General features: G+C 48.5%; 1 protein-coding gene across 4 annotated transcripts in view; it reads right to left on the minus strand.

The window, feature by feature from the left end:
• Nucleotides 1-7297: 7297 nt before the first annotated feature.
• The window catches only part of GRID1 (glutamate ionotropic receptor delta type subunit 1), a 699381-nt gene continuing 691522 nt past the window's right edge, over nucleotides 7298-15156 (minus strand). For 2 of the 4 annotated variants that reach the window (XM_073241118.1, XM_037003097.2), the window contains one exon: nucleotides 7298-8416. In XM_073241118.1, the coding sequence (XP_073097219.1) occupies nucleotides 7988-8416 (429 nt within the window). In that variant the 3' untranslated portion in view covers nucleotides 7298-7987. The remainder of the gene's footprint in view (nucleotides 8417-15156) is intronic. The other 2 variants (XM_037003096.2, XM_037003098.2) reach the window with 2 other exon arrangements.

The following is a 15156-nucleotide window of genomic DNA, read 5'->3' on the forward strand; positions in this document are numbered from 1 at the left end:
CAGACTCCTGTCTCCCAGTTGGAAAACACACCCTCTGCTACTGCGCTGTCCCGCTGGGAGGGGTAAGGCAAGGGTGTGCCACTGTTCCTGCCCTGAGAGATTTCCACTATCCTCGGAGGCATGCCATAACCCGCTTCAGGAGAACCTCATTCTGAGCCATCCCTGCCCTCAAATTCCTCTGTTTCGATGGGCCCTGTTTTTTACTGGGCAGCATCCATACTGATAGGGCACCCTCCTCTGCCATTTTCTCCTGAGCACAAGGAGCACCTTCTACATTAGATAAATCAGCTTGTTCAGACCACAAGCTGCTGACTAAGGAAGGCTCAGCATCTGTGGGCATCAGACATAAGGTAGTGACAAAAGCTAAACACAGACACAGAGAATAAATGTAAAATTGTCTCAACACATACTCATTGACACTCCAAAATTATGCTTTTATTTTTCCCATAAAACATGAGGAAATTGGGTCCCATGTCAGAAGAGAAGGGTCATCACCCAAAGAAGCCCCTGAAGGCCTGGGTACTTATGGAATTTATGAATCTCACTCCTCAAACTGTAGCTAAGGAAGCATCAGTGGCTGTATCAGTTAGAAAGTTCTCCCTCCCCAGAGCCTGTGGCTTCTTGCCTGCATCTCTTTAGGGGCATGCCTGGAAGTCAGGCACTGACTGAGCTCTGCAGAACAGCTCACCACCAGTCCGTGTCTCTCCAGGTAAGCCAGACTGCCTTTCATTTGCATTCTGAGAACAATCAGAATTACTACCTGACTGGGCCTCAGGAACAAGGGGAGGGCTGCAAGCATTGTCACCTCCCAGCAGGACCAGCACGGGCACATAGCAAGCATCCCCAAGCTAAGGATGGAAATGGAAACACTATTTCCTTTGCCCACGCAGGCATCTCCCAGCCCAGCTGAAGGAAGTGTTCCATATGAGAACCCTGGGAGATAAGGTGGATGAGATAGCTGGCTAAGCTCGGAGGCTGAGCAGTTCCCACTGAAAGTGGGGTGCTGTCTGTATGCAAAGGACCCCAACAGCCACCATTTGTGAGAGTGTATCTGTGCAGGCAGCTTACCTGCATTTTCACTGATCCTCACAACTCAGAACTCAGATCCCATTCTACAGGTGAGCAGACTCAATGGAGACTTGGAGATGATAGCAAAGGTCTAAGGATACCACCTGATGAGTGACAAAGGCTAGATTTTAAGCCAGACTGGGGATCCCTGGTTTGTCACTGTATGAGAACTAGGCCAGATATTTGGCTCCACCTTAATACAGAAGAAATTAGTCTGACCTCCACACAGCAAAGGTAAGCAATGGCTTTGCTTGTCGGGAGCCAGCCCTGGCCTTTGGGGTCTGTATAGGTTCCACAAGAGGCTCAGATGTCAGAAAGCGGAGCTTATAAACTGGCAAGACTTCATTCTAGTCATCATAAATCACGGAGAGCATTTGGTTCATTTTCATCCCTTCAAATTCAAGATTACATAGCAAAAATACCAAGAGCCAAAATGAAACACCAGGTCTCACTGATTTAATTGACACTCAGCATTTGTCTCGCTTGAGGTCTGAGGGTCATCAGACCCTTCTTCCTGAGCCTGCCATCCAGAAGTCAGATCTGGGAGAACAAAGCAGGCACAGCTTTGTTTCAGGTCCTGTGCTGATATTTGCAACATAAAGTATTAACACTGGGCCATGAATAGAAGCATTGGCTCTGTCTAAGGAGTGCCTGAATGTCACACCCCTTCTCTACCATGTAAGCACATCACCAAACTTCTCTGAGCCTCATTTTCCTCATTTGCAACCATGTATGATAATAGTAGGAACAAATAAGTTGATACAGGGAAAGCTCTGGCACATGGCAAACACTCAGTATCTTCCAGTTATCATTACAATCACTAACTGTGGAGTTCTCACAGAAGATAAAGAGATAGACATATTATTGTCCTCAATTATGATGGAAGCAGTGAAATTCAAAGAAGTAAAAAATAATGTGCTCAAGATGTCACGGCAGACACACACCAATGTAGGATTCCAGCCCATACTCGGCCACTTCAGCATCCGTTCCTTTGTTGCGTGTAGACTGCCTTGCTGGTCACCAGGATTAGGGTACCAACATCACCCACAGGCCCTGCCAGTGGGACTTCCCTGCCTCTGGGTTCAACTGCAATGAATTTAACCTACTTACAGTGCATTCCTACGCGCCCTCCTCTAGCTACTGCTCTGCGATTGTTTTCCCTTCAGATGGGTATCAGACACTGGCATTGGGAGAAGGGGACACGGGGCTTGTCTACCTCCCAACTTTTAGAGGCAGTGGCTTAGATCTTTTGTAAGAGAATTTCAAGACTATATTGAAAGATATGGATCCCATTCCTGGAAAACAACGCATATACATACAATCACTTAGCAATGTGGCAAGCCATTTTAGAAGGTTCTCAGGCACCTCTGAGATCTATCCAGGCACCTCAGGGCAGGAATTCCTCTCCTGGGGGGAGAATCCTAAGGCTCCTTAGAGCATTAGTCAGCCTACAGCTTCCCTTGGCCTGACACATGAAAGGCTGCCTCCCTTCTGCAGGAAAGGCTTCTTGGGGGGACAAGGGGAAGAGGGGCCCTGGGAGAAGCAGCCCATTTCGCCATCTTCTGAGTGAACCTGGCAGACCCTGACGCCCTTCCTGGCTGAGGGCAGCCTCAGGGAGCAGGCATCTGACCCAGGCTGTCTGGTTAGGAATGACTGTGTTATCCAAGGCTACTGCAGGGGTGCATAAGAACATACTCACCAACACACTCTGAGGCCACTGGAGAGGAGGCAGCAGATGTGGTGGCCAAGGGTCCTGGTGGGGCTGGTGCCACTGCATCTTAGGACAGAGAAGGCCAGCAAGCATGGGTCCAGTGGTTGAGAGGCAGCAGGCGTACCCCCCACCTAGGGAGAGCCCGCTGCTCTGGCAGGAACATGCACTATAGAGACAGATGAGGAAGTGTGAATCCCAGCACTGTCAATTACCAGCTTGGGGACCATACCTTTTTGAGCCTCATTTTCCCTTTCTATAAATTTTGAGTAGTAATTTCTACTTCACAGGGCCTGTTTCAGAATGAAACACTGTGACTGTTTCTCCCACAGTAAACAGTTGCTAATACAAACATAATACTGGTTTTTTTATTTGGAAACAGGATGCCTTGGAGAATGCTTGAAACTTCTTTACCTATTTGAGGAGGCTGGCTGAAAATCAGGTGGATTTCAGAACAAGGGTCTAGTGACAGAGGACAGGTTACTGTGTACACACCTGACCAGAGAAAGGCCACTGGGCACATGTGTTTTGCTCCATGGAGGCTGATTGCAGAGCACGGCTCAGGTGCATGAAACTGCACTGGGCAGGGAAGCCCTGAAACAGCCTCTTTCATCCCCAGGGCTGTTTTGCGGATCTGATGAGCAGGACTTAATGCTGGCGTCACCCAAGTGCACTCCGGTTGCTTTCGAACTCTACATGTGTGCGCCTGGACTGGTGAGTTTTGGACCTCAGTGTTCGTGTGTGAGTGTGTGTATGCATACGTGTGCCCGTGTATACTTCTTTTGTGTTGGTAATAATCAGAATGTTGGTGAATAATTCATTTCCTCTGAGCTTGGGCACCTGGTTGCCCCTGGCAACAGCACGCTTGAATCTGCCAGTGCAGCAACTGGGCCCCCTGCTCCCCCAAAAACAAATCTGCTACCTCACCGTGATGCCCTCTCTGCCAGATCCCAGCAATTTTGGCCATTACAATTTACGTAGCAGCAGTTTTTCTTGCTGTGGGAAGAGACTCCTCTCTCTGAAGCTCAGCACCCAATGTCATGTTAGAGGTGAGAGAAGGAAAAGCTGAAGAGAGGGTCTGATATCACTGACAGTTGTCCCTTCTTCCTGTCACCTGATTTGTTTGAAATTCAGGCCCTTCTCCCCTAAGGAATCTCTCTGACCACATACCACAGAGAGGTGGGGTGGGGTGGGGAGGGGAGACAGTAATTAAAGTTGTTGGCACAGGAAATTGTTACCTATCTGGAGTTTTTTGGTGGGAAGGGTGAGAATAAGAAGAATAAAACATAATTTCATTTATTAAAAGCAACAAACAAGGAGAAAAAACAACATTTTAGATGAAAGAAATATTACATTAGGAACAGAAGATCTATCTTTTTTGTTGTGTCCACAGCAAGTAAAGGTCAGTCAAAATTTTGGAGCCTTGATCTAATCCTGTGTGTCTGAAGTGAAGGGCACAGAATAAGGCTTTTGTTAAGACAGAGATGTTGAGTCATGAGCACATACCTGTGGGAGTGAAGGGTGAGCTCCTCCTTGAGAAAGTCTACCTAAAATGAAGGCACAGGCCCACAGGTAAGTAGCTGCTCGGTCCTGGAAGCATGAAACCACTCAGAGACCCGAGCTTCCACCAGACCTCAACCGTCTCTGCGATCTGGGAAGGCCTAGGCCAGAGGCAGCAGATGTGCCTTCTGTGCATCGTGGCCTGTGCGCCCAGGAAGCTTCTCTTCCTTTTTGTGTCCTTGGTCTTCTTTCAGCACTTGAAAAGACAGAGTCAGGCATAGAATTAATTTTACCTTGGCAAGGCTTTAGGAACCGGGCAGCTTTTTCTGAAGAAAATGTAGCCCTGGGGAGTCCCATCCCCAGGCAGCCATCTGTTCAGGTAATCAGGAGTGGCTGTGGGGCTCTGCCCCCCTGCCTCCAGCCTTCGGAGTTTGCAGCCAACAGGGAGGAAGCCTCTCCCTGGTGCTGGGACAGGACAGGCCCACACACTCTCCCTATAGTTGAGATCTGGATAATCAAGCCAAACTCTCAGGTCAGCCTTTTTTGGCTCAAGGTTGTCAGTGAGACTTTTTCTCCCACAAAGGCCTTGAAGTCAGAGAGAAATCTTGTAATACAGAAGGTAGGGCTACAGAGCATATGAATTTGGGGCCCAGGCTCAGGCTGGTGATTCCAGGCCTATACAGGTGATTGGGTATATGGGTGTTCATTGGAGAATGGCACCTACATGCCCTCTGAGGGCCAAATATTGAGAAGCCAAGCTATGGACCTTCAAAGAATGACCCTTAGCCCTGAGGCCCAAGCATAGGGGAAAAACTTGGCTGACATCAGAGTGAGTATAGTGAAGAAACAAAGTCAGCTTACACTGAAAAGGATGTTCTTCCCCAAGGCTGCGGGGACATTGCCCTATGCAGTATGGCCAAACCCTCTCCAGTAACTCACATGTTACAGGAAACCATTAGGTTCACTGAAAGCAAGAAACACTTCTCAGCTTGTCATGCACAATGCCCCCTCGTCAGTGTGGGGGACTCTGGATATACACTGGGTGAGGATAGTGGGCTTCTGCCCCATTGTACCTGATGTCCACCTAGACAGAGAGGTTTCACTCACAACTATCCACACCCATGGGACAGAATTCAGCTCATGGATGCAGCATCAACAAGCACATAGCATTTCTTTACCCCAGAGAAGAAGAGGGTAGGGAGCAAAGTCAAGTTTTATTATTAAAGAACTTTAATCCAAATGATGATTTTTATTTGCAGTGTCTGAAGGCACAAAATTTACCTAAAAGGTAGGGAATAGTCTAAACAGAGTCATAAATTCAAAGAGCGAAGCATAAAAAAAAGATACATTGTGAGCTGACAGAGAAATCTGAGTTGGGAAGATTTTTTTTTTTCATCTAGAGATCTTGCTTGAATATCAATCATTTCCCCTCATGCCAAGGGTAGGAAATTTTAAAAATAAAATAAACATGGTGGAGAATAACACCATGAGGTAAGAGGTTTTTTTAATAAGCAGAACACCTTTCCCTCAAAGATGCATGCTCTACTTCTCTCTCGCTCTCACACACACGTGGACAGACACACACACACACACACACACACACACACACACCTCTCTTTTCCTGACACTCATTCTGAACAAAGCTGTCCATGAAGACACTCATGGTATACCCCAGAAGACAGGTCATCTCGAAAAAAAAATAGACTTGGGTGTGAGCTAAGGCAGTGAGACCAGAATTTGATTAAAAAAATAAAGATACATAAATATATATGAAAAACTGACCATCCAGGGCAGGACCTCAAATGTTGATGGAAAGAAAAGGAAGCCTGCTCTTCCTCAGGATGGGCGCCGCCCACCTCGCCTTACTGTGCGTGTGCACCTGGCTCTCCGCGCTCTGACTGGAGAAATGTCAATGGACCCCCTTGGTAGCACTAACATCAGGCAGTTCTTGGCTTCCAGGGATAAATAACATGATTATAAACACTCTTCTCCCCAGCGGCCTTTAACTGACGATGTGATGCAGCCGTTCCTTTCTGCTCCATCACAGCTCTTGGGACTTGAGGAAAGAAATCGGTCGTGGGCTAGCTCCCAGCCCCATAAACACATCTCTGGACAACTCTACAAGGCCATAGGAGAGATCAATAGGACTTTGTGTTTCTCCATGACCACAGACCTGGGCTCCCACTTCCCTGATTACTGCTGGGGGATGGAGCGGCGCCCCTCGGCCCAGGTGTGGGCCGGACTCTTCACCCCAGCAGGTTAGGAGCAGAACTGCCTTGGGCTTCAGAAGAGCTGAGGCGATGCAGCTCGGATTATTTGAATCACTGTGCGAATCACTGTGCTCCTAGTGGCTCTTTCTCTGCTTCTGTAGTTCCATTGCCGCAGGAAGGGCAATGGGAAGGGGCTACTGGGTTACCTAGCTTTGAGAAACGGAGCTGCCCAGCAGGCTCACCGGCTCGGGAGAGGCCTGGGAACTCCAGGAACTGTACGGTACTCTCCTGAGCGAGGCCCCTGTGCACCACCGCTTGAGGGCTTCTGGTCTGGAGGAGGCAGCAAAGTGGGGAGCCAGGAGGACTGGGCTGGGTCCTGGCCCTGTCTTAACCTTTGGGTTTAAGACCCAAAGACATCCCTCCACTTCGGAGCTACTTCCCCCAGGGAGGGGAATTACTTGTTTTCACATCATACACAGTTATGCCACGGCTTCTCTAAGAGCCAGGGCACCTTCCCACCCGAATGGACACTGTCCCTCTTTCCCATTCCCCATCACCTACAGCCCTAGTCGGATGACCTAGGGCACCACCCTCCACTCCTCCTTTCACTGGACTGTCCCTCTACCTGGCCATTTGTCCCACCACCTCACCTGGTCCGCACAGCACACCTCTCGGCTCCCTGCCCTGCCCCGACAGACAAGGCTAAGCCCACCTTTGCCCAGCCTCCTGAGGCAATGACGGGGCCTACCCTCCTCCAATACTGTCACCTGTTGATTCTTCTAATTAGGGAAAGAAAGTAAAAAACAAGGCCAGCAGGATGACCCCAGGCCGTGTTGGCATCAAAGCCTCAGATATGGTCACCTCATAGGGGTGCTTCTCCTGGGCCACAGGACACCGTGACATGCAGCTGGACGGCCAACAGGACTGTCCTGCGTCCTGGGAGCATCCTAAGTCCCAAGATGCCAGGAGCCGCCGATCACCCTACAGCACAATGACCCAGGGGCGGGTCGGTGCTGGCTCCAGTCTCTCTGGCCCAGGGAACTAAAAGAACAAAGGCCAGCTGCAGAGGAACGTGGCAGGTAAGTGGCAGAAACTGTGGGAGATGGCAGCGAGCAGCACTAGGGGCTCCGCATCTGGTCACTCCTCCTGCCCTCAGGAAGGCCCAGGACCAGGGGGCTTCTTTGGCACTTCAGAATGATCACAAGTAATTTGCCTTTTTATTCATATAGAACAAAATTTACAAAGTCATTCATACAGTTTTTGTGTTTTTTTTACTGACTTCGAAAATTGGGAATATTCAAAATACACTTTTAACCCCACTCCATTCTGTCATTATTTACATGTATGTACAAGAAAAATGAAAGAGTCTGTGTGTGTGTGTGTGTGTGTGTGTGTGTGTGTGTGTGTGCATGTGTGTGTGGTTTGTGTTGTTGTTTTCTTGTATTAAAAAGCTCTGCTGGTCGGGTGGGTGGATGGGTGGGCGGGAAGGCAGGCGGCGCGGTCAGATGGAGGTGCCGTGGGAGGTGTCCAAGGCCTCTGGGAGGACGCCTCCAGGCACAGGCTGGAAGGACATGGGGATGGGGGTCTTCACTGGGCTCTGGCGGAACAGCCCCCCATTGGGCGACCTGTGTTTGCACTGCATGGCGGGCATGGTGGCCGAGCTGCTGAGCGGTAGTGGCAGGCTGCTGCTGGGCCCTGAGGAGAGTGTCCGGCTGGTCCCATGGCCACTTTGCTCCGGCAGAAAGGTACTGACTGAGAGCTGGGTGTTCTGATACTCCCGCGTTGGCTCCAAGGCCTGGCTGGGAGCCAGGCCCCCCATCTCCAGGGCCGAGAGCTCAATGGATGCTGGGGAAATCTGCTTGTGAGCAATGTCTTCATCCATTAGGCTATTCATGCGTCGATGGACCTGCTCCAAATTCACCTCCTTGTCCTGGAGGGAAAGCACAGGAAGATGAGGCCAAGGTCAAGCCCAACATGAGCCAAGGCTGGCCTTCTACAAACTCTGGGAGCCTGGAGCCCCCAGACCTGTTCAGCCTGCTGGACAGAGGTTAGCATGCCCTCCTTTTTTCCCATCTCCCCTCAACTATATGGTCAGCCCTCCGTTACCCGGGGGACCAGCAGCCTAGGACACTGCCCTGAGGTGGCGAAGACCCAGCAAGCGGGCTTTGGCAGCACATACTCCCCTGCAAATTTGCTTAGAATTGCTCTCACACCCTTGGGGGAAGATACTTTGAAGAACTGAGAGACACAGAGGAGAGGAAGGAGTCCCATGGGAATAAAAGGGAATGGTCCTTAAGCCACTACAGTGGCCCATGCATTTAGAGTTTACAAGGCTCAAAAGCCTTAATGATCATTCCCCTTACACAAAAGGAGGCTCGGGTTCAGGAAGGTCAGTGACCTCTTGGAGTCACAACCCCAGAGAGTGGCAGAAGCAGCACTGGAAGCCTGGAGCAGTTCTTGGAGCAGGAAGTCCTGCCTCACTCCAAGGTACCCCCCACCCAGCCCCCAGGTGCAAAATCTCCAGAAGTGTCAGGGGATGGGGCAAGTCTCTGTCTGTAATGCTCAGGGTCCTGGTTCCTGGATGAGGATGAGGGGTGGGGACAATGAGGAAAGGAACATTCCAGGGGTCAGCTGACTTTTGGGGTATCATGAGGGCTTGAGGCTGCTGAGATGTGTGACCCTCACACCTGACTCTTTCTCCATATGGTGAATGGCATCAAGGAAATTGTTTTGTTTCTTCATTTGTTTATTTGCTTAAGAAAGAAAAAAAACAGAAACACGTACCATTCCTTTCAAATGACTTGATGCTTTGTGTACAATGTCAGAATAAATCAAGGAAGCCAAAACTGCTTGAAACCTCTTAAAAACAAAAATAATATACTCGACTTCCTGGGTTGTGCCATGTGAGATGGGGCATAAGACCAGGAGAACCTGGAGGAGCCACGCTGGCTCCTCAATGGGGTGCTAGAAGTTGCAGTCCTATTTTCAGGTGACATGAGGGCTAATGTGCCAGGCAAGGTCACGCTTACTGCCTGCACTTCCCTGATATCAAACCCCAAGAGAAATGCCAGCTCCACACTACAGGCCATCTAATGATGGCACCCATACAATAGTTGAAGGCAAGTTTCATTGGTGAAACTGGGGGAAATGGCTGGAGAGTACCAGGTCTTGACTTAGCCTGACTAAATATGATGTATTCAGTGTCTTTCACGGACTCCTTCAACAGACTGTAAAAAGTTTAACAAGCCAAATTCAAGTTCTCTTCTTCATTACCTTACAGCATGGTCAAGTCAACTCCATATAACCTCGCCCTTCTCTCTGTGCTTCATTTACCAGCTTTGTCATTATTATTGCACATGAAACTGTTTGTAATAGGTTTTCTTCACTGCTGCACTAGTCACTGGCTGTTGCACAGCCACCTACAGCACCAGCATGTCGGAGGGAGCATCAGTTCTCCCTTCCCAAGAAGACCACAGTTTATTTGGTTTGGGGAACTACTTCTTCCCCATTAGATTATCAGTTTGGCAGGTACCCTCTCCATATGCAGCCAAAGGCAGGACCATGACCCAAGTCAAGTGGTAAGATTGAGTATGAAACCTAACCAAAAAGATAAAGAGAGAGAATGGCTTATGCTCATCCATTTCAGCAGTAGGACTTCCACAAATGACACTATCCTCCTGATCTTGCCTCCCAGCCCTCTGAATAAGCCTTGACTCCTGCCCATCACCCAACCTGCTTCCCCAGCCTTCTCATGGTTGCTATGTGCTCCTGATAAACCTCTGATACAGCTCTTTATCTCCATTAGCCAAAGACAGTGGTATGGCTGTGTTGGCAAATATCTAGAGACTATTCTCATTTCAAAATGTATGAAGAGCACAAGACAGGTATCAGAGAGTCTGGAAGCTGGAAATATGTGGAGAGAGTTTAGACACATTTGGGGCTTAATAATATAACATTCCCTTCTCTTTGCAGCCTGCAAAGGTTGGCAAAGGCTGGACAACCCACCAGCAGAGCCTTCAGCTTCCATCAGAGGAAAACTAATGACCAGCGGTCCTGGGATCACTGGAAGAATTGGTTAGTTACAAAATCTCCCCTTTTCCTCCTTTCTCTTTTCTTTGTAGGGCTTTAAGGATCCTTCTGGGGATGTAAAGAAGTACAGTTCACAAGCAGACTAATTTGGAGATGGAGGCAAGTGTTTGGTCCCAGTGTGTTCCCTCCTATTCCATCAGTTAGAAGAGAAACTCTTTTTCTCAAGTCTTTCAAACACTGGGCCAGGACAAGACTTCAGAGGATGCTCCCCACTTTGCTGGTGTTTAGAGATAGAGAAGGGAGAGCTTCCTGTCCAAGAAGGCCACAGGGAGGCAGAGAGTTGGGAGTTGGGGCAAAGTGAAAGGAGGTCCCTCTACATAATGCCAGGGAAATGAAGCATAAGAATTTCGGGGGGGACCAACCAACCAGAACCCTCTGAAGAAAATGTGATCAAAGGAGGTCTCTGAGATGAAAGCCTTCACCAGTGAAGCACTGGGTAAGGAGGTATGGGGGTGGGGGAGTAGGATTATTAATGTGCCAGGGCACGCGCACTGACCTAGCATACTGATCACAGCTGTGAGGAGTTGATCAGCCAATATCAAAGCATCCAGAATAAAGATCAGCCCAGGCTGTGGGTGTGGAGATGATCCAATTACCCTGGAGTCAGTATTTTGGGAGGAAAAAGCTTGAATCAGTAGTTTCTTAAATCTCTGTTTTTTTTCATGCTTCAAATTAAGGACAAATGAAGCCATTCCAAGAAGGACTCTGAAGCTGTGCAGTGAATATCAACTTGTGATTGAAGTTATTCATTAGCGTGTAACCTCTCCATGTGAAGACAGAGAAAATATCCATACCTATTGAATGAATTTTTCAGGGAAAACTTCCCACCCCACACAGCAGTCAAGAAATTCACCCTCTCTGCGCCAATGGGACCTCAATCTATTCAATTGGTATTACTGCTGATAGCTCCAAGGCAAAACCAACACTGGAAGGACAGGGTGTCATCATGAGCTTCCTGTATTGGTTGTTTAAAGGGACAGGAAAATGAGAACTAAGGCAAATATTCCCTGTGCTCTCTGGAAAACACATGCAGCCCATTTCTGAGTCTCATATGCTCTCTCAGTTGCCTGCTCCCACCACTCTCTAGGGAACCAGAGCTGAAGTTCACAGAACTGGAGAAAACCACCCTATTTGGAAATCCTGGACACACTCTCTTCCTGGCCCAATGGGGGCTGTGCGTTAGGTGCACACTAAGTCATGTCTGGTGGCCTCTGGCCAATGAAAGGGGAGGCAGGAATAATCTGCCTGCTCAAGGAGAGAGGCAGGAGTGATTTGAATAATTATCTATATTTTAGACAAAATGGGACATTCTATTATGTTATGCAAATTCAAATAATGGACTTTTTTATGTGAACTACATCAGTTTACATCCTCATTATCTCAAGGTTTTGGTGTTCAACCGAATGGAAACTTGCTGCTGTCTTCATTAATTTACTGTAGGTAACTGACCTAGTCAAACATCCCTGAATATGACATAAAATTCATTGACTGCATTTATCCATGAAACCGGCTGAATTCCAGCTCTGCGTTTCTCATCTCACATTAAACATGATGACAGATACACCAACAGAGGTTACTGGGGGCCCTCTCCCAGGTATTGTCTTACAGAGAGATAAAGTTCTGTAATTAAGCCACTGTTCACCAATGTGGAAATAACACAGTGTACTGGAAAATGGTGATTAACTAAACTATCATCTATCTAACAGCTGGTTACACATGGGACTCTTTAGAACTGACTTTGGTGTCCAATGCTTCTTACTTTAAGTTGAGCAGGACCAAAATTGGATCAGGGACTTCCCACTTGACTGGGATGGTTGTAGAGGTGTTTTTCCTGTTACCACAGAGACCACCAGGTGGTAAGGTAAATGAGACCCCATGGACAGGAGAAATGCCATCAACATGATCTTCCTAAGTGCTGCTGCAATGACTTACTCAACCCCAAAGGGCTGGGCTGGATGGAGCTCGGAGAGTAACAGTTGGGTGAGAGCAAAGAAGCTGAAAGTTAAGTCAATGAAGTAGTCTCAGGAGATGATGGGCAATTTTTCAGAGCATCGTGGGAAAGGGTTCTGGAGGGCTCAGTCACAGATTTTGTAGGAGGGAGCTACACCTCCCATCATAGGTGGTAGCAGCCGAAGTGCTTGGGGGTAAACTGAGGGTAGGAGTGTAGAGAGCTGCTCAAGGTTACCCAATTCCATGGTAAGTGAAGCACCAGAAATAGAGTCTGAATCTAACTGGCTCCAAAACCTGGTCTCTTTTCACTATGCCAGGCTGTATGTCCCCACTTTCCCCTTGGAAGGATAGCATAGACAGTGGTTTTCACCTTTGGAAGGATATCAGAAGCACAAATACATTTTAGAAATTACAGTTGTCCAGTCTATGTAAAACAATCCTTTGGGGAAGGAAGCCCAAGCTTCTGTATTTCTAAAAAGCTCCAGGATTAATCACCTCTGATATAAAGCCAGAATTCAAAGTCATCGATACAGCTGTAATGATTACACAACAATTTAACATTTATAACATTTTCTTTGTAGGAGCCCAGATTGGTTCATTCATTCAATAGACACTTTTGAGCTCCTACTACCGCATGAGCTGATGCTCTTAGTAAAGCATTTATTTTGGTCCCTGGCACACTGAAGGTGCTCAATACCTCACTTATACGCATCCCCCCTAATGAAAGGGTATACGTTGCAGAGATTGGGCAAAGTCGTGGGAATGCAGACGCAAGGAAGCACCAGCACTCTTGGAGCAGAGGCAGGTGGGTAAACCGTTAGCAGCAACTCGCATCCAGTAGGAGTGGCCTGGAGAGGTGGAACAGGGGAGTTTTCAGAGGGGAGTTGTGTCTGAGCTGGATTTGAGATATACACTGGTGTATGGTAAATGTTGAGCATCTTCCAGAAGACAGGGCCAAGGGCTGAAACGCACACTCACTCTCCTTACCCTCACTCTAAGCGGTCTAATAGCAGCAGGACAATTGGACCAGGCTTAGCTCACTTTTCAGCAAGGCAAGAGAGCAAGTGGGGCTCAGAAGATGTAAATGCCTAGCTAGGAGCCAGGATCCTCGCTCAGGGAACTCTCAGTTATGCCTTGTATTCCCCAAATGCTCTGGAAAGTGCTACATGGGAAACCCTGCTCCTCTACACACTCCATGGAAGGCTTGGTGGCCTTCATTTGTACCCCAGTTCTGCCTCTGCTCCTTCTGAGTCTCAATTCTCCAGGGATAAGGATGCCTTCCTCAAATGCCACTGAAGAGAATCAGGAGAGTAAGAAGATAACATGTAATTTTTCTGGGAGAGAGAAGATGTTCTAAGATGTGACTTGTCTTCCCCACATCCCTACTGCCTATACCAGTAGCTTCCTGGCCACCATTCACTAAGCACGTCCCATGCGGCAGATGCTGTTTAAGGCACTTTGAACAGCTTCCGTTGACCCTCAGGTAACACTGAGGGGCTGACATAAATGAAGGGCAACCAGGTGCAGAGTCAGAGAAGCCTCAGAGGAGTGGAGGCAGGGAGGGAGTAGAGCCACAGGGAGAGTCCCAGCAGCAAATGTTCGACAGAGAGCAGGAGGCAGGAGCGTGTTGCAGGGACATGCATGCAAAGGCCAGAACAGAGCAGCTGGCTGCCAATCCCTGCCTCTGCTGGGCCGCCCTGGCCTCTGTCAGCCCATCTGCAGTGGGAGCCGGGAGTGAGGGAGGGCAGGCCTGGCAGGAAGCAACATGGTGACGCATCCCTCACTTCTCGTGTCGTCTCCCATTTGTGTAGTTCTCATCTTTATTTCATGAATATTTTATTCTCAGAGCAACGACTCCACTTGCCCCATAAATCCAGAGGGTGGCTCTTTACTGCCTCCCCAGAGCTGGTGTGCTCACCTGCACTGGGTGGCTACGTAATCGTCTGATTCCTTAGAAAAAATATGAGCTCAAGCCCACATGAATATTAAGGGATGGAACGCATATTACTACTCTTCCTCAACTAGGTGTCTAAACTCTGAAAACATCTCAGCACAGCCATTAAACACGACTAAGACTCCACCCCAAGACAGCTTTCTGACTCTGAAGAAATATGGACAGTGCCCCCAGATGAAGCATTCCAAGATTAACCAGCACTCTAACCTAATTACGAATGCTGCTCCATAAAACATGGGCAACCAGTGGTACAGAGTAGTTCCGGATTAAATGCCATCATTATTTGTGGAAGGTTTTAATGATATGCTTCTAAAACCCAGTTGTTTCACCCCTTTTCCTGGTTCCCATTCCCTGTGCAATGAGGGCCAAACCCCGTGGCTGGGTGTCTAAGTCCTTCAGAGCAAGTCTCTGCTTGCTACTCCAGCCTCCTTCACTCACGTCTCCTCGCTGATGCTGACTCTCCAGCCCCGAAGAGCTCGGGGAGGTGTGATGACTTCATTTACCTAAGCTGCTCACCCTGCCCCAAAGCAGCTTCCAATCATCCTCAGGCCTAGGATTTGTGCCAATCCTTCAACACTCAGTTCTAACAACACTAAGCAACAAGTGCTCGTCACTGACCAGTAGCCCTACCCTCCGTGACCCCCCACTCCTGGCACGTCTGTTATAGGGATTGCTCA

Source organism: Manis javanica, chromosome 7, assembly GCF_040802235.1.
Source record: "Manis javanica isolate MJ-LG chromosome 7, MJ_LKY, whole genome shotgun sequence".
NCBI lineage: Eukaryota > Metazoa > Chordata > Mammalia > Pholidota > Manidae > Manis > Manis javanica.